The sequence below is a fragment of the Vicia villosa genome, unplaced genomic scaffold, assembly GCF_029867415.1.
Source record: "Vicia villosa cultivar HV-30 ecotype Madison, WI unplaced genomic scaffold, Vvil1.0 ctg.000577F_1_1, whole genome shotgun sequence".
NCBI classification, from domain to species: domain Eukaryota; kingdom Viridiplantae; phylum Streptophyta; class Magnoliopsida; order Fabales; family Fabaceae; genus Vicia; species Vicia villosa.
Genome location: NW_026705263.1, coordinates 743,880 through 767,383, shown reverse-complemented (window position 1 = coordinate 767,383; position 23,504 = coordinate 743,880). Strand labels below are relative to the sequence as shown.

Below are 23,504 nucleotides of genomic sequence, written 5' to 3'. Positions count from 1 at the left end.
AGAAAGTGAAAAAAATAAATGTTAAAAATTTTGTCAATGAAGAAAGAAAGATACAATCATTGAAAAAATATAGAGCAACAGTATGAGAAAAAGTGTGACGCCCCATCATTTCTTATTCATAGAAAGAGTATGACGCCCCATTTATAACAAGTCATAAGTTTCACAACTATAACAAAACAAAGTATGGGAAAAATTATCGAATTACATATTAGCTAGCCATCAAATAAGGAACCCCCACCATCAAAATCATTTAATGTTCCCATAAGGCCATTCCCTAGATTGACCATTGCAAAGAGAAAAATATACAATATGGTTAACATTCTAACGTCCAAATCAGTTAACTCTACTATTTTTTTAGACTCATTAACTGATTTAGGCTTTAGAGTGTCAACCTTGCAGGTCCACCCTCGTAATCCACTACACTAGAGACTTTCAAGTTGCAACACCGCATCAGAAGTTCAACATCACGATTCAAGCATAATATATATATTCAAATAAAATATATTATTAAATAAGTTATTAATAAATCAGATTTAAAAATAGGTGTTTCACAAATTATAAGCAAAACTTAAAATTTAAATTATTCAATAAACAAAGTTGATTTCCCTATAATAAAATCTAATAATTGTAAAATATATCCCGAAGGTCAGCACTTCCCGAGTGATTCCCAACAAATCTATAGGAAGTAGGATGCGATGTGTAAAAGGAGTGTGAGAAGTTGAGTAACTGCTTGTGCGTGCGTCTTTGCTCAGCTCAGTTCTTCGACGATGACGACATCACTTTCAGAGCTTGATGACGACATCGTCCGCACCATGTCTATTGGAGCAGTTTTCTCTGACTTCGTAACTCTTCCCTTCCTTTACGCTTTTAGTTTCATAATTATTCAACCATTTTAGGGTCATTGATTCTCTTTTGTACTAAGCGATTTTGAAATTTGTTTACATTACACTCTCACACTGAAACCCTTGGACCAAACCCTATGTGTATGTTTTTGTAAATCGCGTGGTAATTCATTGCAAAATTTTCGCCTTCATATTGTTTTAATTATGTATGTGTTGGTATTTGCAGGTTGGGAAGATATATTCAATTGATTTCCATCGTAAGGATGATTTACTTGTCACAGCTAGTGAGGATGATTCAGTGCGCCTCTATGACATTGCTAATGCTAAGTTAGTTACTGCACCTAAACCTTAAACCCTAACTCTATGACATTGCTAATGCTAAGTTAGTTACTGCACCTATGTTTGGGGATGCTTTCTAGCTTGCTGCAACTTTATATGATTTACAGTTTCCTATAGGAGTAAGTAATTTCTATAACTAAGCATTTTATGTTATAACGGTGAATTCTAGGTTGTTGAAGACCACTTATCATAAGAAACACGGTACTGATCAAATATGCTTTACTCATCATCCAAGTTCTGTCATATGCTCTTCAAGGTACAATTTGGAGTCTACTGGAGGTGAGCTTCTCTAATTGACACTTTTATTACTGTTATTTATGACTACAATATGTCTGCGCGTATTCACTTCTTTTTTCCTCCTGTGCCAGAATCGCTGCGGTATTTATCAATGTATGATAACCGCTGTCTACGATACTTCAAAGGGCATAAACAGAGGTTTCAACACTCTCTTCTTCTGCATGAATGTTTTTTCCTTGATTTTTACTTGATTTTTAGTCTTATTTTCACCTTCTGGGGAATTAAATTAAATTTGTTTTGTCCTTCTCTTTTATTGAAGTAAGACTTGAAAAGATGGAAAATCTGAATATTATTCCTCGATTGATATAAGAATTTAATTTGTATACACAATGTAAAACTTTTTTACTCGCATATCCAATCAAATCAAACCAGGTAGATATTTGCAAAGATATTTTAGGAACTAACCTAAGAAAGTGACACTATGGTGAGATTTGTTGGATGCATATGTAAAAAGTTTTACCTTGTCGGTGGTATTAAAAATAATCTCGTGATAGAGAAGAGCAAGCACAAATTACAGATTATAGATAACTGTACATATGATTTGAGATAGCCATTAAAGAATGGATGACCTCGCTTCCAAGAATGACCAAAAACCATTAAAAAAGTTGAACAGAAACAGCACCATTCAAACCCCATGCCCCACTTGTGGGCACAATAGCACTATTCAGCTGTATTTGGAGGCCGCAAGTGCTATGCCTGCTGGACGCACGCCACACCTGTACCAAAAACTCGTGACCATGCACGGTGACCCTTCTATTGACAGCATAGTTTGACACTGAATCGAAAAGATGGAAAATTTGATAGATATTCTTGAAATGATTCAATAGTACAACGGACACAAATTGCACTTTATAGATACTATACATACAATCTACTAATTGCTATCCAAGGGTTAAGGGAAATAAAATCTATCATGATAACCATATATATGAAAATACAAAACTGCACAAACAAATAAAAGGAAATAAGAAAAATTAACCAATGGAAATAGAAGGAGATAACGGGATTTAATCCCATATTACATAGTAAGTTTTCCTTTACCTCATCCTTTCTTGAAATCAATTCAGATCCAAGATAGATAGTTTTCTCGAGTGAGATTAGAACAATAATGATTGACTTTTGTGCTTGTTGGTTCCTTGCTATATGTGATTGCATTGCTGATTTCTGTTTTATGATTTGTTTTGCAGAGTTGTTTCTCTCTGCATGTCTCCTATCAACGATAGTTTCATGTCTGGTTCTGTAGACCACAATGTAAGGTTATGGGATCTACGTGTAAATGCCTGCCAGGTTGGTCTGTTTTTTTCTTAAACATTTTATTTGAGTGGCGGTTTAATGTAGTTATGTATCTTTCTAAGACCAGTTAAAAGAATATAATTCTTAGTTATAATAGTGTAGATACTAGATGGAACAATATATTATACTAATAACTAAGTATACTATAAACTAGATGATAAACAAGCTACTACTTGTAGTATGTGTTAGAATAAAGGAAAGAAGAAGAAAGATGAAAGAATTCTGTTATTGTATTCCTTGAATGATAGTGATACAATAGGTAACTATATATAGGAAAGAATAACAATTGTTAGGCAAGAGTAACCAACTACTTGACAGCTAAGCAAGTTAGTTACAAACAGAAACCTATAGCATATTATCTATATATCTCTAACATTCCCCCTTAGAAGCTGAGGGTGTTTCAAGTAAACTTCTTTTATTGAACACTCTAAGCTTATCTCGAAGAGGAAGGAATTTTGCAGCAAAGAGAGGTTTTGTTAGGGCATCTGCCCACTGATCCTGGGCAGGCACATAAGCTACTGTCAGGCTTTTGTTAAGGACCTTTTCTCTCACAAAGAAAATGTAAAGCTCCACGTGCTTTGAATCCATAGCATTTATGCAGCCGGTTAAGACATGCTCCTGTACTCTGCTTATGCACTGGATCTTGCCACCAGTTGTTGCTTCTTTGACCACCAAGAAATCATTTTAGGACCTAAAAACACACAAACACCTGTTGTGGACCTTCTGTCATCAGGGTCTAATGTCTAGTCAGCATCACAGAAGCCTAGAAGGGACAAGGGTTGGTGCCTAGGGGCAGGTTGAAGAATCAATCCATAATGAAGTGTACCACTTAGATTCGGGGATTCTTTTCACTGCTTTCCAATGCTCCTCCTAAGGATTGGACAAAAACTGACACACTTTGTTGACAAAAAAGGATAACTCGGGCCTGGTCAAGGTTGCATACTGAAGAGCACTAACAATGGATCGAAACTGAGTTGGATCTGAAACTGTGTTAGAACCAATTTTGGATAGTTTACTGCTGGAGATCATGGGAGTAGGCATTCCATTGGCAGTAGACATATTCACTCTTGCAAGCAAGTCACTTACATATTTTGTTTGAGAGAGAAGTAAGGAGCCATTGGACAGATGAGTAACCTCAATCCTCAGGAAATAGTCCAGCTGCCCTAGGTCCTTGAGAGCAAACTTTGTGTTGAGACTCTTGATAAGATTAGCAATGAATGAAGGAGAACTCCCAATGATTATATCATCCACATAAACCAAGACCATAATAGTTAAGCTGCTAGTATGGAGAAAGAACAAGCTAGGATCACACTTGCTGGTGGGCCTGTCAAACCAGGCCTTGGGGCTTGTTTTAGCCCATATAAAGCTTTGTTAAGCTTGCAAACAAGAGACCTGTCAGTAGCTTCAAACCCAGGGGGTTGAATCATATACACCTCTTCCTCAAGAAGCCCATTGAGGAAGGCATTGTTAACGTTGATTTGCTTAATTGACCACCGATTGGTGATTGCAAGAGTGAGGACTGTTCTGACAATAACATGCTTAACAATAGGAGAAAATATCTCGGTGAAATCACTACCAGCCTACTGATGAAACCCTTTGGCAACTAGTCTTGCCTTGTACCTATTGATAAAGCCATCAGGATTCTCTTTTACACGAAAGACTCATTTGCAGCCAATGGGCCTTTTTGTAGCAGATGGAGACACCAAAGTCCATGTATGGTTTTTCAAAAGAGCCTGATATTCATCCTGCATGCCTGAAACCAGTGAGGGGTTGCCAAAGCCCGTTTAACCGATGTAGGTTCCATATGGGTTAGGAAAAGTGTGGGGTGAAGCCTAGGTTGGATAATCCCACGCTTGGCTCGAGTTTGCATGGGATGAACATTAAGAGGGTGGAGAACAGGAGGAATAGAAAAAGGACTGTAAGTCGAAACATAATTGTAACCAGAACTGTCAGATGGAACAAAAACTGGTAAGGAAGATGGGGAAATAGTGCTGGCTTTAACTAAGTTAGGAATGGTAAAATTGGGTGAAGGAGAGTTCAACTGAGATTGGGTTGGCTTGAGAGAGACAAAAGACTTGGCATAGTTGGGTTGGGAGTAGCTGCAACTAGAGAATGTGGAGGGGTGGATGGAGACTGACTGCCTGTTAATGGAAGAAGAAGCAGGAATAACACCGGGACTGACATGTTGTAGAGTAGGGACATGATGAATAGGAGGAAGTGATGGAGAGGCAGCAGAGGGAAACCAAGACATGGCAAAGTGAGGACTAGAGGAAGTAGAAGTAGAGGCAGGGAAAAGGTCTAGAAAAGGAAACCTGGACTCATGAAAAAACACATCCTTAGAAATATATATGGCCATCTGCTGCAAGGCACTTGTACCCTTTATGAATTGTTGAGTAATCTAAGAAAACACATTCGTGGGATCTAAATGCAAGCTTATGAAAATTATAGGGACGAAGAAATGGGAAGCATGCACACCTAAAGACACGAGTAATCAGGGGGTTTGTGCAGTAAAATGGAGTAAGGGGACTGGTTTTGGAGGAAGGAACTCTGGGCAGCCTATTGATGAGATAGGCTGTAGTGACAAAGGCAAGATCTCAATACTTGAGAGGCAGCCTGGAATAAGCAAGCAAAGCCAAACCTGTTTCAACTATATAACGGTATTTTATTTCCAATATACCATTTTGATGATGGGTATAGGGACAAGTGAAACGATGGATAATTCCCAATTCAGTAAGGTACTTGGTGAAAGGTTTGAATTCACCACCTCCATCACTTTGAACTCCTTTAGTTTTGCAATTAAATTGGAGTTCAACCATGGATTTGAAGTGAATGAATTGGGTGAGGGTGTCGGATTTTAACCTAAGAGGGAAAACCTAGACAAATCTGGAAAAAGCATCAACACAGGTGAGAAAATAAGTATAACCACCTGAGGACTGGATTGGTTCAGGGCCCCACAGATCATACATAACTAGTTCAAAGAGATGATGGTAGACAGTGGTGGACAAAGAGGATGAGAGTCGGTGTGACTTGCCCAATTAATAAGCTGAACATAAATCAGTAGGAGGTTTATGACGGATGGGAATATTACATAGTTTGAGAACTTCTGTAAGGGTATGGTGATGAGGATGTCCAAGTCTTGTGTGCCTTAAAGCATATTTGTTATTTGTTATTAGATATGGAATTTGGTCAAGGCACAGTTTGATATGAATTAGGAATATTAACGGTAGAAACATGAGCATTAGGATGAAACTGACAACCAGAATCAGGAGCATTTTTAGTAATATTTGAAACAGTATTACAAAGAGAGTAGGATAAAACTGACAACCAGAATCAGGAGCATTTTTAGTAATATTTGAAACAGTATTACAAAGAGAGATACAGTTGCATGTAGCAGCTGAATTTCAAGTGGAACTAAGATTATTACAAGGACTATGACTATGAAACTTGGACAGAGCTGAAGCATGGTTGGCAAATCTATAAAGACCATCAGCTCCAACAGTGCCACGAAGGAGGACTTCAGAAGAATCCTGCGATTTGACAAGACAACTTGAGGATGAAACTCAAAGGAAACACATTTATCTTGTGCGAATTTACTCGACACTTATGAGGTTCTTAGTGATGTGAGGGGCAAAAAGAAGATTGTGTAAAATTAGAGATGAATTAAGATGATTGGATAAGGGAAAATTCATGGAACCTACAAAGTTAATAGACAAACCTTGGCTGTTTTCCATAAACACTTGTTCAGCTCCAGACAGTGAGGAAGAATCAGACAAATTTAAAGCATCAGGCGTGACATGGTACCACCACTGGTTGTTGAAACCAGGATCTGAATCTGTGAGAAAAGCCTGTGGTTGAGGATGCCTAGGTGGCGTTGGCCTTAGAGTAGCAGGGTATCCAGATGAGGGAGGATACGAGGGACATGGAGCCATCATGTTAGGATTGAAGGGAGCTCGTGGTGAGAGAAAAGGTGCACCAGAGTAAGAGTATCTGTGATAGCATACAGATGCATCATGTTAAGATTTATGGCAAATCTGACACGAGACCTTTCCAAAACGGCCACTACCACGACCAGAACAACCACAACCACGACTATATCGACCACCATGTGAACCATAGTCATGATTTTTGACAGAGATAATTTTTCTGTTATTATGATAGAGCAGCCTGTGCTCTTAAATAGAATACAATGTATTTAGAAAAGGAAATTCCTAATAAATACTCATTACTGCCCTGTTTCAATTCTATAACTAAGGGCCAGTAATTTCTATAAATACATACACATTATTCAGCTAATCAAATCCTATTTATGAGAGTTTAATCCTATTTAAATATAAAATATACAACTAATTAACACTTTGTACAGCTGGTTCTGACACTCCCCCTCAAGTTGGAGAGTGGATATTACCCATTCCCAACTTGCTGATAATAGATTGAAATGTAGAGCCACTTAATCCTTTTGTAAGAACATCTGCCAGCTGATTTCCAGTTGATACAAATGGTATACATATTGTCCCACTATCCAATTTTTCCTTGATGAAATGTCTGTCTACTTCGACATGCTTCGTTCTATCATGTTGCACTGGATTATGTGCAATGTTTATTGCTGACTTGTTGTCACAATATAGTTTCATGGGTCCATTCCATTCAATCTTTAGGTCATGTAGAATTATTTTCAGCCATAGGAGTTCACAAATACCTAAAGCCATAGCCCGAAATTCTGCTTCTGCACTTGACCTCGCAACAACATTTTGTTTTTTGCTTCTCCAAGTCACCAAGTTTCCTCCAAGAAAAGTACAATATCCGGATGTGGATCTTCTGTCATCTACTGATCCAGCATAATCAGCATCTGTATAAGCTTCTAAAGTAATTCCTTCACCCTTTGTAAATAGAATTCCTTTTCCAGGAGTGCCCTTCAAGTATTGCAAAATTTGATAAACAGCTCTAAGATGATTTTCTTTGGGATTATGCATGAATTGACTCACCACTCCCACTGCATAAGCTATGTCTGGCCTAGTGTGAGATAAATATATTAACTTTCCAACCAACTTTTGATAGGATTCTCTATCCACACTTGCATCTTCAACAAATTCACTAAGTCTGTGATTTTGTTCAATTGGAGTTTCTACTGGTTTGCATCCCAATTTACCAGTTTCAGATAATAAATCCAGCACATATTTCTGTTGAGAGATGAAAATACCATGACGAGAGTGTGCCACTTCAAGGCCCAAAAAATATTTTAATCTGCCCAACTCTTTTACTTCAAACTCTTTCAGCAAACACACTTTTAGGCTATCCATTTCTGCTTGATGATTTCCTGTTACAATTATATCATCCACATAAACAATTAGTGCAGTAACTCCCCCTAAGGCTGAATGCTTAGTAAACAAAGTGTGATCTCCCTGACTTTGTTTAAATCCCATATCTTTCATCACAGTAGTAAACCTGCCAAACCAGGCCCTAGGGGACTGTTTCAGTCCATAAAGGGCCTTCTTTAGCTTACAAACTTTGCCTTTCTCAAAGCTGAACCCAGGTGGGACCTCCATGTAAATTTCTTCTTCAAGGTTCCCATGTAGGAAAGCATTCTTGACATCGAATTGCTGCAAATTCCATCCATAATTAGCTGCTAGAGATAACAAAATTCTGACAGTGCTCATTTTTGCGACGGGAGAGAAAGTATCATGATAGTCAATCCCATACGTTTGTGTGTACCCCTTTAGCTACTAGTCTTGCTTTATACCTTTCAAGTGTTCCATCAGACTTGTATTTAAGGGTGAATACCCATTTACAGCCAACAAGTTTTTTGTCATTAGGAAGCTCTACTAACTTCCAAGTTCCATTTTTCTCTAGTGCATCCATTTCGACTTTCATAGCTTCTCTCCACTCTTTGATATCTAGTGCTTCAGTAACATTTTTTGGGATAGTGGTATTGTTTAAATGAGCAAGAAAACTTCTATGATTGTTGGACAAATTATCATAGGATATAAAGTGAGACAATGGATACCTTGGCCTTTTTGTGCATTCTCTAACATCCTTCCTTATTGCAATTGGAAGATCTCTAGCATCCATGGACATATGCTGCTCCTCTAAAACAGTCCCATCAACTTCAGTTTCAGGGGGCACAATTTGCTCCTCTAAAACAGTCTCATCAATTACAGTTTCAGGATTTGGGTCAGATTCTGGAACTTGCACAGGTTGGATAATAGGTGCTGCCCTTCTTGTGTAAACTTGTAGTGGACGAGTAGCATTAGGAGTCTGTAATGAAGTGGGCATAAAAGAAAGGTCTTGGAACAAATCATCCTTATCTTCAATATATTCCTTCTCCCCCTGAAGATAAGGTTTGGAAAAAAAGGATTCGGTTTCGACAAAAGTGACATCAATAGACACAAAATTCTTTTTTGTTGTAGGTTGATAACACTTGTAACCCTTTTGGGTAGGGGAGTAATCAAGAAATATGCATTTAATAGCTCGAGGATCAAGTTTTCCTCGATGTGGAGAATGAACATGGACAAATGACACACATCCAAAGATCCTAGGAACTAGGTTGTTTGAAGTTTTGAAATTTGGGTAGAATTTGGAGAGGAGCTGAATGGGGCTGTTATTCTGAAGAATTTGAGAGGGTAAGCGGTTAATCAAGTAGGCTGCAGTAAGAGCAGCCTCCCCCCAATATTGTTTTGGAACATTTGTGTGTATTAAAGATGCTCGGGTAAAATTGAGAATATGCCCAATTTTTCTTTCAGCCACCCCATTTTGTTGTGGGGTGTGGACACATGATGATTCATGAATAATACCATTTTCAGTGAAAAAGAAAGACAATGTTTGATTAAAATAATCTTTGGCATTATCAGAACGAAACCGTTTGATGGTAGTCTCAAATTGGGTTCTTATCATTTGAAAAAACAATTTAAATATTTGAGTGACTTCACTTTTTTGTTTTAAGAGATACATCCATGACACTCTAGTACAATCATCAATAAAAATGACAAACCAACGGGCCCCAGATATATTTGGGATATTGAATGGCCCCCAAACATCACTATGGATTAAGGAAAAAGGAGTAGACATTCTTTTATTATTATTAGGAAAGCTAACACGTTTGTGTTTAGCAAGTTCACAATCATCACAATGAAAACTTTCTAAGTTTATACCTTGAAACAAGGTGGGAAACATATTTTTGAGAGTGCTAAATGAAGGATGACCAAACCGGAAGTGACGCAACCAGATTTCTTTATTAAGGGAAGGAACAAATTCTGACAACAAAGACAATGGAAGTTGACTCTTAATGCTACTTGTCCCACGCGCTTCCATAAGAAGGTAGAGCCCATTGTCCTCTCTAGCAAGTCCAATCATCTTCCCCGTTTCCTGATCCTGAAATTTGCAAAGTGTAGGAGTGAATGTTACTAAGCATTGTAAATCTGTTGTAAGTTTGTGGATAGATAACAATTTGGCAGATAATTTGGGCACATGCAAGACATCTCTCAAAATTAAATTTTGACTTAGTGGAATATCTCCCTTCCCAGCAACAGTAATAAAAGTGCCATCTGCAGTGACAATCTTTTTATTACTTGGACACGGTGTGTAAGAGATAAACTCAGTAGAGGAATGGGTCATGTGATTCGTAGCCCCAGAATCAACAATCCATGTCTTTTTTTCTGTAGATTGTATAACACTAAGAGCATAAGGATGAGAACTACCTGATAATGCCATGGAAGAACTACCTGTATTTGTGGGTTTGCCTAAAGAGTCTAGTAATTCCCTTAGTTTTGTAATTTCTTCTGGATTGAAGTCTGCAGTAGGTTTGGAATGACTTCCCTCAACAACACTTGATTGGACCAAGTGAGCATGTGCTGGTCCTCCTCGTTGAATGCCTTTGGTGTTCCAATTTCGATTCTGATTTGGCGGTTTTCCATGACGTTTCCAGCATCTGTCTTCAGTGTGTCTTGGCTTCTTGCAGAATGTACACCATAGAGAATCCTTGCTATCCCCTCTTTCAATCTCCATTTTGGGGGCTCCTCCGATTTGACCGTTCTTCCATTGGTCGATGTTCTTCTCTCGACTTTCTGCTACTAAGGCTGAACTTTGAGTTGATTGAGGCTCCATCATCACTCCTCTTCGCGATTCTTCTGTTCGAAAGGCAGCCATGGTTTCATTTAGTGAGGGTAACTCTTTTCCGAGTACTTGAATCCTTATTGGATCAAACTCGTTGTTCAGACCTGTTAAGAACTTATAGATTCTATCCTTCTCCTTATAATTTTTTAGTAAAGTAGCATCTGCTGTGCATTTTGCTTCAAAATGTTCATAGTGATCCAACTCCAACCATAAGTTTTGTAGAGTTTGTGCATACTCACTAATGGACCGATCTCCTTGTTTGGTAGTCGCAATCTTCATCTTAATTTCGTAAATTTGTGCAGCATCACCAACCTTGGAATAATTTTCTTTACAACTGTCCCACACCTCTTTGGCAGTCTTCATGAATATGCACGCATCACTAATCTCGGGTACCATGGAATTCCATAGCCATGACATTACAACAGCATCTTCATCCCATGCAGCAAACTTTTTGTCTGTAGCTACTGGAGTATCCTTTCCAGTAAGATGATTCAATTTGCCCTTTCCCTTTAAAAAGGTTTGGACAAAATGAGACCATTTGAGGTAGTTTTTACCATTGAGACGAAGGCTAGGTTGAACATTCTGCAGTTCAACAGAGCCAGTGTTTGGGGCAGGGGTATTAACTGGTTCAGACATTCTGAATTTTGTTGGGAAAACAGCAATATAGACTGTAAAATAAAATCGACAATGCAGGCCGCACAGCGGAAACAATGGCAATGCAGGCCACAATTTTTTAACAGGCTCCTATGGATTTTGGAGCTCTGATGCCATGACAGAGATAATTTTTCTGTTATTATGATAGAGCAGCCTGTGCTCTTAAATAGAATACAATGTATTTAGAAAAGGAAATTCCTAATAAATACTCATTACTGCCCTGTTTCAATTCTATAACTAAGAGCCAGTAATTTCTATAAATACGTACACATTATTCAGCTAATCAAATCCTATTTATGAGAGTTTAATCCTATTTAAATATAAAATATACAACTAATTAACACTTTGTACAGCTGGTTCTGACAATTTTCAGCGTTTGCAGTCACATGACTTGTTCCAATAGGAAAATTAGGGTTCGGATCAGCACTTAAGATCTCAGTCGAGAGCGGTGTTGATGATGATGGAGCATGTGTGAGATTCACGGGCACAGGTTTTGTGAGTACAACTCTATGATTCTTCTCAAGTCGCGATTCATGTGCAAGAAGACTCCATTCAATTCATCCAGCGAACACAAATCCTCTTTACTATTTATCGCAGCGATAATAGGATCGTATTCCTTAGGGAGAGCATCAAGAACGACCTCAATTAGGTTACGAAGAGGAACTGGATCTCCGATCGAAAGCAACGCTTCACTAATATCGCGAACACGAACAACAAACACAGCAATCGTGCGCGATCCTTTCGTCAGATTTCGTAACTCAGATCAGAGCTGTCTCGCCTTGGTGGTGAGCAAGGTGTTGAAGTACCGGTGAACTTTAGACCACACTTGCCATGAATACATGCAATCAACGAGTTTCGGAAGAAGAGGATCGGAGATAATAGAGAGAAGCCAGGTGCAAATGAGCGCATGCTGTTGCTCCCAGTCAAGAAAAGCTGGATTCGCACCACCGGTAACAGGATCGGCACCGGGAAGAAAGCGGAGGAATGAGAGGCGCCGTAACAAAACGCTGAAGTTTGTGGCTGTGAATACACCATTTATCTGTTGTTTCCATTGTTTGAAATTCTTCTCATCCAGTTTAACGGAGATGAGATGTGAGAGTACGACGTGAGGTGAGGGAAACACGCCCTCAGTACTGAACGGAGACGCCATGGAAGCGCTAGATCGAGAAAAGAGCTCTAGATACCATGTTAGAATAAAGGAAAGAAGAAGAAAGATGAAAGAGTTCTTATTATTGTATTCCTTGAATGATAGTGATACAATAGGTAACTATATATAGGAAAGAATAACAACTGTTAGGCAAGAGTAACTAACTACTTGACAACTAAACAAGTTAGTTACAAACAGAAACCTATATATATATATATATATATATATATATATATATATATATATATATATATATATATATATATATATATATATATATATATATATATATATATATATATATATATATATATATATATATGAAGAGGGATCAAATTACACCCGAAGAGTTACACCACGAGTTACACTCGTTCAAAAACTACATCTCGAATTAATATTTTTTAAATTTAACCGTTGGATTGAAACATAATATCATATAGATCATACCTATAAAGTTTGAGCTTAATCTATAATGATTTGCTATGTCATTGAATTACATCAAAATTAACGTTATATGAAAGCTCATTTTGACGTTAATCTTTGGATATCTTGATGATATAGTAAATCATTATAGATTAAACTCAAATTTTATAGCTATGATCTATATGATATTATGTTTCAATCGAACGGTCGAATTTAAAAAATATTAATTCGAGATGTGGTTATTGAACGAGTGTAACTTATGGTGTAACTCTTCGGGTGTAATTTGATCCCTCCTCTATATGTGTATATATATATATATATATATATATATATATATATATATATATATATATATATATATATATATATATATATATATATATATCTAACAGTATGCTGCTATTCAGAACTCGAGTGATATTACTGAATTCAGTTTCAGTTGAGCTTCCAAGGATATAAACTCGTACACTGCATCAAGGAAAAAATAGAGAGAGAGAGAGGGAGAGACAAAATTATGATTTATGCTCACTGTTATAGTTTTCAGGGAATCTTACATGTACGTGGTAGACCTACTGTTGCCTACGACCAACAAGGCCTGGTCTTTGCCGTAGCAATGGAAGGGGGAGCTATAAAGTTGTTCGATTCACGTTCATATGACAAGGTTCTTATCTGTAATTTTTGTTTTTCTTTTCATAATTTCACAACTTTGACAATACTCATGATGGTTTAGGGTCCCTTCGACACCTTTCTTGTTGGTGGTGATAAAGCTGAGGTTTGTGATATTAAATTCAGCAATGATGGAAAATCAATGCTTCTGTCTACTACTAATAACAATATATATGTTCTTGATGCATATGGAGGAGATAAGGTTAATTTCTTTCTTTCATAATCAAAGCTTCTATGTTAAAATTACGCTTTAAATATGTTTTTGGTCCCTACACATATATTTTTGTCTTTGCTAAATTTGTTTATATTGAAACTGGTCTATGTAATATGTATATAATGTTAATTTTAATCCTTATGTAACTCATTAGTGGGGTCTAAAAGAAAAAATGATATTTTTATAGGGATAAAAAACATATTTAAGTTAACAATTTATTTATGCAATTTATTCAACAATATGTTTAGGTTTATGGTAGAACTTCTTGTGCAGCGCTGTGGTTTTAGTTTGGAACCGTCTCATGGCACCTCAACAGAGGCGACATTTACCCCAGACGGGAAGTATGTAGTGGCAGGTATATATTTATGTATAGATTTTACAAGTTAGCTTTATTAACATCATTTTGTTGCATCTAACAAAAAACCCCTCATCAACTTAGGAGACGTCCTAAAGTTTATAAAAGGTTGTATACCTGAGAAGCCCGCACTCAGACACAGATACGATACTGACATGGACACGAATACAGACACGAGGACCCTGCTAATGTAAAAAACATAGGACGCGGCTATATATATATATATATATATATATATATATATATATATATATATATATATATATATATATATATATATATATATATATATATATAATAAAATAATACAATTTATGAGCGTAATTTATAAATAGTCTAAAATGAGAACCAAAATTTATGGATATTTAGACTTAGTACTCTCAATTAACAAAAAAAAAAAAAAGACTTAAATTGAGTACTTTCAATTAAGAAAGAAAAAGAATGAGTATCAGAAGAGAAAGAGTGGAACACCTATGGTGGCGACGGTGAAATACCGGCGTGCGGCAAAGATGAAAACAAATAAAGAAGATGAAAACAAATAGAAAAGATGGAAAAAAAGGAATACGAGTTGTTTTTATAGTGGGGAAATGAAATATGAAAGGTAAAAAATGTTTTTATTTTTTAAAATTATGAGAATTTGAGAGGTTGTTGTGTCCGTTATTTGAAATAATGTGTCGTATCCGTGTCTGTTGCATTTTTATTTTTATTTTCCATGTGCACTTCAAAAAAGTGTCTGATACGTATCGTACGCGTGTCGTTGTCCGGTATGGGAACCGGAACACGCCTTCAGATTAGCGCGTCAGAGCTTCTTAGTTGTATACCCTAACCAAAATGCTTAATTCCATAATTTAAAATAAAGTGTTGACTTAACAACTTAAACATATATTTCTATTGAAAAGAATGATAAAAGGCTATTCTAATTTTATTCCTCAGCTCTAGGGGACTGCTTTAATCCATACAAAGACTTATTTAGTTTGTATACATTTGATCCAAATTTGTTTTCAAAACCAGGAGGAATGTTCATGTATACTTCTTCTTCTAGATCGCCATTAAGAAAGACATTATTAGCATCTAACTGATGTAGGGGCCAATCCAGGTTAGCAGCAAGTGATAAAAGAATTCTGACAGTGTTCAGTTTTGCAACAGGAGAAAATGTCTATGAGTAGTCTATATCATAGGTTTGAGTAAAACCTTTAGCCACCAAACGAGTCTTGTACCTTTCAATTGACCCATCTGAGTTATACTTCACAGTAAATACCCATTTGCATCCAACAGTCTTCTTGCCGTCTTCTTGCCGTCTTCTTGCCATCTGGTAGTGTCGTAGCACTCCAAGTTTTGTTTTTTTTAAAAGCTTTCATCTCCTCAAGTACAGCTTCCCTCCACTTTGGAATTTCTAGAGCAACCTGTACATTTTTTGGAATTTCTACACTAGACAATTTTGAGGGGAAGGCATACAGAGATGAAGACAAATTTGAATATGATATAAATTGGACATGGGGTGTTTCGTACAAGATCTAACAGGTTTTCTAATAGCAACAAGATCATCTATATCAGGATACAAAATACGACGTTCAGAAATAGAGATGGACTTACCTTTCCTATTCTTAGGAGGTTGATCATTTCCTGATTTAGATTCCTGACACTGTTCAGATGTGGACTCATCCCTTCCTTTGTGGTGCTTTTTCACAAAATCCTTCCCTTTCCAAGTCCCGTTTCCTAATTCAAATATGTTTTCTTGTAGTGACTCATTATTTTTGTGGCATTTCAATTAGATCATCATTATCATCGTTTTCAGGATTCTCATTGTTTTCTACATGAGAAAATGTAGGCTCGGATTCACAAAATTCTTTACTCATAACAGGAGTAGGATCATGTAAAGAATCATGGCCATTTTCTATTGGTGCAGAAGTATAAGTCTCATAACTTTGTGATACAGACAAAGATAAACTATTTAAAAAACTCATGTCCTCGATGTGAAACAAGTCTTCCTTTATATCCCCCCCTCCCCCTTGAAGATGAGTGTCATAAAAAAAAAGGTTTATTTTCAAAGAATGTAACGTTCATAGTGACAAACATTTTCTTGTTTTTTGGATCAAAACATTTATATTCTTTCTGGGTCGAGAGTATCCAACAAACACACATTTTATAGCACGTGGTTCAAGTTTTCCAACATTTTTATGTTCATGAACAAAAGCTGTGCAACCAAATTTTTATGTTAGATCAGTTAAAACACGAGTGCTAGGAAAACATTCTTTGAAGTTATTAATTGGAGTTTGAAAATTGAGAATTTTGGAGGGCATTCTGTTAATTAAATATGCAGCTGTTAAAACAACTCCGCCCCACAAATAGATTGGTACTTTATTCGAGAAAAGTAGAGCTCTAGCAACCTCCAATAAATGCATTTTTTCTTTCGGCATCTCCATTTTGTTGAGAAGTATTTGGATATGAACTTTGATGTACAATCCCATTTTTTAGAAAAAAATCATCTAGGATAGTGTTAAAATATTCTTTGCCATTATCACTTCTAAAGACTTGGATATTTGTTTGAAATTGGTTCTGCACCATTGTAAAAAAATTCTTTACAGCCTAACAAACATCCGATTTCACCTTTAACCATTACACCCAACATACTCTTGTATGGTCATCTATAAATGTGATAAACCATTTTTTGAGAGAGTGTACTTGTACGGTTAGGGCCCCAAATATCACTATGAATAATAGAAAAAGATTTTGATGGTTTGTAGGGCTGTATTGAAAATTGGGAACGATGATGCTTTGCAAACTCACATGCTTCACATTTAAACGAAGAAAAACTTTTATTATGAAATAACTTAGGAAACAAGTGTTTTAAGTAACGAAAACTAAGATGACCTAATCTTAAATGCCATACCATAATGTTGTCATCTTTATTATTCAAAACAAAAAAAAGACTCAAAGCAGGAATTTATTGGTTTTGAAGGTAGTTGTGATGCAGATCCAACGTCAAGGTAGTAGAGTCCTCCACTCTCCTTAGCACTGCCATCATCTTTTCCGAGTTCAAATCCTGAAAGACATAGTGAGATCGGAAAAAAATTAGTTTGACAATTCATATCTTGGGTTAATTTACTAACAAACATTAAATTACATGATAAGTTTGGAACATGAACATTTTTAAGAGTTAACACTGGATACGACACAACTGACCCTTTACATGCAATGGCTGAAAAAGAGCCATCTGCAATTTTTATTTTTTGATTACATGCACATGGACTATATGAAGAGAACAAAGTAGATTCACATGTCATGTGATTAGAGACACCTGAATCTACTACCCAAGTATGACTGAGACTGACACTTAGAAATGCAGAATTACCTTTTGTTGCTATAGAGCAAGAAAGAGTTAGAGACTCGAGAAGTTTGTATAGTTTGTCTAATTGTTCCGTAGTGAGTGGAAGCTGAGTCGAAGAGATTTGCTGCCTTTGGTCAGAATTACTAGCCTAAAATGCACGACCACCGTAGCCACCGCCCGACTTAGGTTGTAGTTGTTCGTCATGGTTGGATCTGGTGTAGGCCTGTGCTGGGGAAGACCACCTGTTATTCTGATTCGCCATAGGGGGCTAAACAGGTATGTGAAGCGGGTAAGCGGGCTTGGTCTCTAGGGTTTACACCAACAATCTCCCACTAGTATTGGCCTCTAGGACTTACACCAACAATTTCCCACTAGTTGTGGAAAGCTTTACAGTAACCTAACCTAATACTCTTGATACCATATTAAAAAGAATGATAAAATGTTGTTCTAATTTTATTCTTCAGCTCTAGGCTAGTTTATATAATAGAAATACAATAATTATAATTAATTTTCTCTTTGACGAAGAATAAAGAAAAATAAAAGAGAATAAACGAAAACAAAAAAAATTATGAAATAAAATACTTTCCAACAACTTCTATCTCATAAGATCAAGTTATAGAGTCTAAACTCATGAGCTAATAAGTTAAAAAACGCACAACTTATAAACAACATAGTTCAAGACTGATTACCCTCATATTCTTCCATCATCAAGATTAATGTCGTTATTATTGCTATCATTTTCATTATTTAGCAATCCTATTCCATGGTCCTCTTATTTAGCATGACTATTCCTTTGTCCTCTTCGGTGTCCGATACTTCCTGGTAATTCCGTTAGAACTAAATGGAGATGTATTTAGCATTGCTATAACCATGGTTGCAGAAACAATAAGTATAGCGAATAAATCAGAAAAATAGATATAAACTCAAAGAAGAATGGTACTTTTTTTCCCCAGGCCTGCCAATTTTTTTATACGAATCTGACATGGTGACACCTCTTTTAGTTCCATTCCCTCCCTCAACTTCCCATGCTTTCAGCACACCCTTCCATCACTGATTGGCTTCAACCTGTGTGTTGTTTTATTAGGCTCCTCCATTACAAATTTCTCCACTTAAATATTCCATCCCGCCTTTTCCATTTCTGCCCTTCTTCTTTCTTTGGTACAACCTAATCGTTGGCCCAATAAGTCCAGCAATGGTGTGCCTGTCAATACCTGATATGATTCAGTGATGATTGCATAAAATTTAAGGGATTGTCCTCGAGTTGATTCTTTCATTAAGAATTAAAGACAAAAAGGATGTCAACTTTATAAAGAATAGTCTTCATTAATTCTTCAATGACACATACTTCTTATTGAACAAGAATGAATATAACTATAAACTTTGTATTGCTTGGATATGGCGCCAAATGTAAGGAAGAAGACAATGATGATGGAATGCACATCAAGGTACAAACCATGAAATAGATTTATAAAATAAATTGACATGAAATGGTAAATAACAATAGAAAAACAATGGAGAAAGACAGAGATGAAAAGATGACGCCACACTTGAGCGTTATAAGACAAGTGAGAATTCGCAGCAGAGATATCAAAACCTTTGATGTGAACCAAGATGGTTCATTCAAGAACACACAAGAGGCAAAGCTCTCAAAACCCACAAGGAGTACTAAATTAATTCTCAATTTCGAAGTGCCAAAAGAGAGAAAATACAAGGCTAACAAAATTCTTGCTTGATCCCCACACACTCCCTAACTAACTTCTGTGGCTGCAGAACTCCACGGGTTTGGTCTAACGGTAAATTTCCCCTAAATAACTTCTGAGGCTGCAGAACTCCAAGGGTTTGGTCTAATGGTAAAAAAGCAGGTTTTGGTTCTGAAGGTTGTGGGTTTGAGCCCCACTAGTGTCTTTGGAGGGAGGTTAATTCAAATTCATTTGTGAGTGTTCTTTGAGCCCTAAGGTCTGTTCTGCTTTGGACTGGGGCACCAACAACACCTCACCCTAAATTTCTCTTGTAAAATAAAGCTTCTAAGGTTGCTGCAGTTATATTCAATGTTTTGTTAAGTTTGTTAAAAAAGTCTTGTTGAGCAATCATCATTCTTGACATTAAAATTTTATGAATTCAAAAGTTGTTTGTAACCCTAGAGTAATAAATATCTTGCTTCAGAACACCCTAGAATAACTACTATATATTCAATGTGGTATTGTTTTTATCCCTTTTAGATCACCAAATGCCATCCTCTTCATTTTACTCCCCTTATCATTGTTTACTAATATATAGATGATTAAAAGTTAAACTAAACTAATTTTTCTAATGTTCAAGGTTCAGGAGGCCGGACAATGCATGCTTGGAGTATTGATAGGAACAGCGAGGTATTAATTTGTTTTATACTAAAACATGAATCTGCAGTCCCTAAAAATTTACTTATTTTAAAGAAGTTACTTAAAATTTCATTTCCAAGCCATCATATTTAGTTCATTAAAGTTGAGGTTAGGGGTGACAATTGAATCTATATCTAGTGGATATCCGCAAAAAATACTTACAACGGGTAGGGTAAAAATCCATAAATTGGGTATAGACATGAGCACCGGTAATTATCTGCTAAAATAAGCGGGTATGAGTATTTTCGTACCCACATTCGCCCCGTACGCGATATATAATTATATATTTTAATTTATATTATTATTATATAAAAATGCATGTTATCACTTTAAAAAAAATACATCACTATTAAACTATTACAAGTTTACTATTACACGTTTTTATGTAAATATTCGTTTAGTTCATAATTTAAAATAAAATCTTTGATTTTTTAATGTAGTTAAAAACTTAAAATAATATGATGTTTAATAATTGATTGATTTAATTTTATTAGAACTGCGGGTAATAGGTGCGGGTTTGGGCACTTAAACACCCATAGGGTACGAGTAAAAACGTTGATGTTCACGCAAGTATTGACTCGGGAACAGAGGGATTTATTCAAATCACATGTATAGGAATAAGTACTATAATACCCTACTCACACATGCACACTTACCAAAATGGTTAAATATTGTCTATAAATTCACTGTATTTTCTTTTATTCTCTATAAAAGTTTCCTTTCAAAGGTGACTTCAACTGATAAGAAAATGTAAAACTAGTCTTAGAATATTTTGTTTGTAAATGGAGGATGGACTAAACAACCAATTTCGGCCACGTAGTATAAAAACAAATAAAAGACAAAATACTTCAAATGTGTTTATACATCCAAGTATGATAGAGCGCTTATAAACATTATGGTTTTCTTCTTCTCTGTAGGTAGCATGTTGGAGTAGCCATATTGGCGTGCCTTGGTGCTTGAAATGGGCTCCTCGTCGAGCCATGTTTGCAGCTGCCTCAACTGTTCTCACGTTTTGGATACCTAACAACGAACCAAAGCTGAAAGATGAGGATGCTGACACAGGTGCTGAACCGGGACTTCAGCCCCAACATTGAACCAGCACAGACGAGGATGTTGACACAGGCGCTGAACCGGGACTTCAGCCCCAACATTGAACCAGCACAGACGAGGATGTTGACACAGGCGCTGAACCGGGACTTCAGCCCCAACATTGAACCAGCACAGACGCTGAACATTGAACCAGCACAGACGCTGGTACATCAACAAATCAATAGGCCTTTTGCTTTTTTGCTTTTGAGGATGCAACTTAGCTAGATCTTGTATATTGTAAATTCCATAAAATCCGACTATTAAATGGATGCTCTTCTAGTAGTCAAACAAGTTTATTTTTAATTGTTTAAATGGTGATATGTTTGCCCTGCCTTGAAAAAATTATGGATAAATTGAAAACTTGGTCGGTTATATTATATAATCAATTTTGGTTTTATAACCAGTTTTGATTCTCAAAATAAATTATTTTTTTTGAAAAAAAAATTCTTAAAAAATATTTTTTAAAACTGAATTTTTTTTAAAAGTAGGTTATATATAACCAAATATAACCAATTTTGATTAAAATAGTTGGTTATAAATCCAAATATTTAAATGGTTATGGTTTGGTTTTTTTATAACCAGTTTTGATTAAAATAGTTATGGTTATAAATCCAAATATTTAAATAGTTATGGTTTGGTTTTTGAAAATAAACAACTTATACCCTAGTTTATGAACCACATTGCAACCCCAATTTTATATATTGGGATATTACAAGAAATATGATTTTTAATGTCATCAAATAAATAGTTTTTATTTTTTGAAAATAAACAAGCTTATACCCCTAGTTTATGAACCACATTGCAACCCCAATTTTATATATTGGGATATTACAAGAAATATGATTTTTAATGTCATCAAATAAATAGTTTTTATACCCTAATTTTATATATAGGGATATTACAAAAAATATGATTTTTTTAATGTCATCAATGTTCCACTTTGGTGTATGAAATAGAGAAGTTGGACTAAAAGAGAGATTATTTATTATACCAACATATAACACATTATATTCAACAATGCAAACATGAACTTAACCCAACAATATAACAAACACACAAACCTTTACATACAAAACACTAATTAACAAACAAAACACTAATTAACAAACAAAACACTTTACCTACAAAGCACAAATGCTATCACATGACATAATTTATTATTTTCCCAAACAAACCCCAGAAACAAACACAGAACCAAACTTTTCATTTTCTCATGCTGCTGCTGTTGTCCCTGTAGTAGTTGTTGCTGTTGCTGCTGATGTTCGCTTGGATTCCTGAGCCTTTACCTGTATATCTTGCTTAGATTCCTGAGCCTTTGACTGTATCTCTTGTCCAACTTCCTTTGTCTTCTGCCCTGCCTCCTTGGTCTTCTGCCCCACGTAACTTGCCATGTCCGCCAACCGATACTTGGCGGACTCGAGTTGCTCGGGCACAGTCCCTTGAGTCTGTCGGATGTAATTTACGACCCATGAGAAGGACGAAAGAGCCGTCAGCCCAAAAGCTCCGGACGTCAAAAATCCGGCAACAGCCAGGCCAATGATAATGGTGGCCGGAACAAGTATAGGACTGAAGAGGATGAAAAGCGGGGTTGTGAGCGCCAGTCCCGTCAGTGTTCCGAGAAGGGAGAGTCCAGAGAGTGCAAGCAGTATGCCGCCTACAGGAAGGCCAGCAATGACGGCAAGCACTTGAGAGGTTGATGGAGTTTTATCAGAATAATGAGTAACTCTACCCTCATATCGCTGTTGAGGGGTAAGAGCGGTGTCGTAAGATCTACCCTCATATCGCTGTTGAGGGGTAAAAGCGGTGTCGTAAGATCTACCCTGTTGAGGGTTAACAGCGGTGTCGTAAGTACTGCGTGTTGTTGTGTGCACTAGGACTTGGTGTGGAGTTGTACGTTCCGTCATTGTTGATGTGTTGCTCGCTCGAGTTTGGATTAAATTATAAAGCTGGTTTGACAAGAGAAATATTTGTGAAGAATTGAAACAATGATAATGAGGTTGGGGGTGTTATATTTTTTTATAGAAACAGTGATGTTATTGTGTCATGACACGTACGTGTGACATGGTGAGTAAGGAGGTTTGCATGAGGAACAAATTGCCAACTCATTCTGCGGACTTGCTGTGTTGCGGCCATGTGTTTGCAGCATTCAATGTACAATTTGATAATGGGTATCTAGTAACTTACAATTGCATATTATTTTTTTATGAAAAAAAAAACTACAAAATTAACCTCGAAACAAATGTTTCTATAGATCAACATTCACTAAATATCTAATATACTCTGGACATTTTTTTCAAATATCATGCGTCTTTCTCATCCATGGCCCCTAATTTCGCTAAAGCATCCGAAATATTTTTTCCAAATATCATGGCT

General features: G+C 36.4%; 2 protein-coding genes across 3 annotated transcripts; one reads left to right on the top strand and one right to left on the bottom strand.

The window, feature by feature from the left end:
- Positions 1-632: 632 nt before the first annotated feature.
- Positions 633-21,491, top strand: LOC131629530 (protein ANTHESIS POMOTING FACTOR 1-like). Of its 2 annotated transcripts, none has more exons than XM_058900313.1 (11): positions 633-842; positions 1,069-1,169; positions 1,351-1,460; positions 1,550-1,616; positions 2,666-2,765; positions 13,646-13,762; positions 13,832-13,969; positions 14,255-14,336; positions 19,984-20,033; positions 20,960-21,104; positions 21,225-21,491. In XM_058900313.1, exons 1-11 carry the CDS (start codon positions 768-770, stop codon positions 21,254-21,256), a joined length of 1,017 nt encoding a protein of 338 aa, XP_058756296.1. In that variant the 5' UTR covers positions 633-767; the 3' UTR covers positions 21,257-21,491. The 2 variants fall into 2 exon arrangements, with proteins under 2 accessions (XP_058756296.1, XP_058756295.1); XM_058900312.1 differs by having other exon boundaries at positions 21,165-21,491.
- Positions 21,492-22,092: 601 nt separating this feature from the next.
- LOC131629523 (oleosin Ara h 10.0101-like) lies at positions 22,093-23,131 on the bottom strand (the record flags this gene model as incomplete). Its single annotated transcript, XM_058900305.1, has 1 exon — positions 22,093-23,131. A coding segment is annotated over one exon (789 nt), but the record flags the coding sequence as incomplete, so codon positions are not given.
- Positions 23,132-23,504: the final 373 nt, after the last annotated feature.

Coding starts and splice junctions, on each gene's coding strand:
- LOC131629530 (XM_058900313.1), top strand. CDS start 768: ATGACGACATCACTTTCAGAGCTTGATGACGACATCGTCCGCACCATG. Junction 843..1,068: donor GAGCAGTTTTCTCTGACTTC/GTAACTCTTCCC, acceptor TGGTATTTGCAG/GTTGGGAAGATATATTCAAT. Junction 1,170..1,350: donor TATGACATTGCTAATGCTAA/GTTAGTTACTGC, acceptor GGTGAATTCTAG/GTTGTTGAAGACCACTTATC.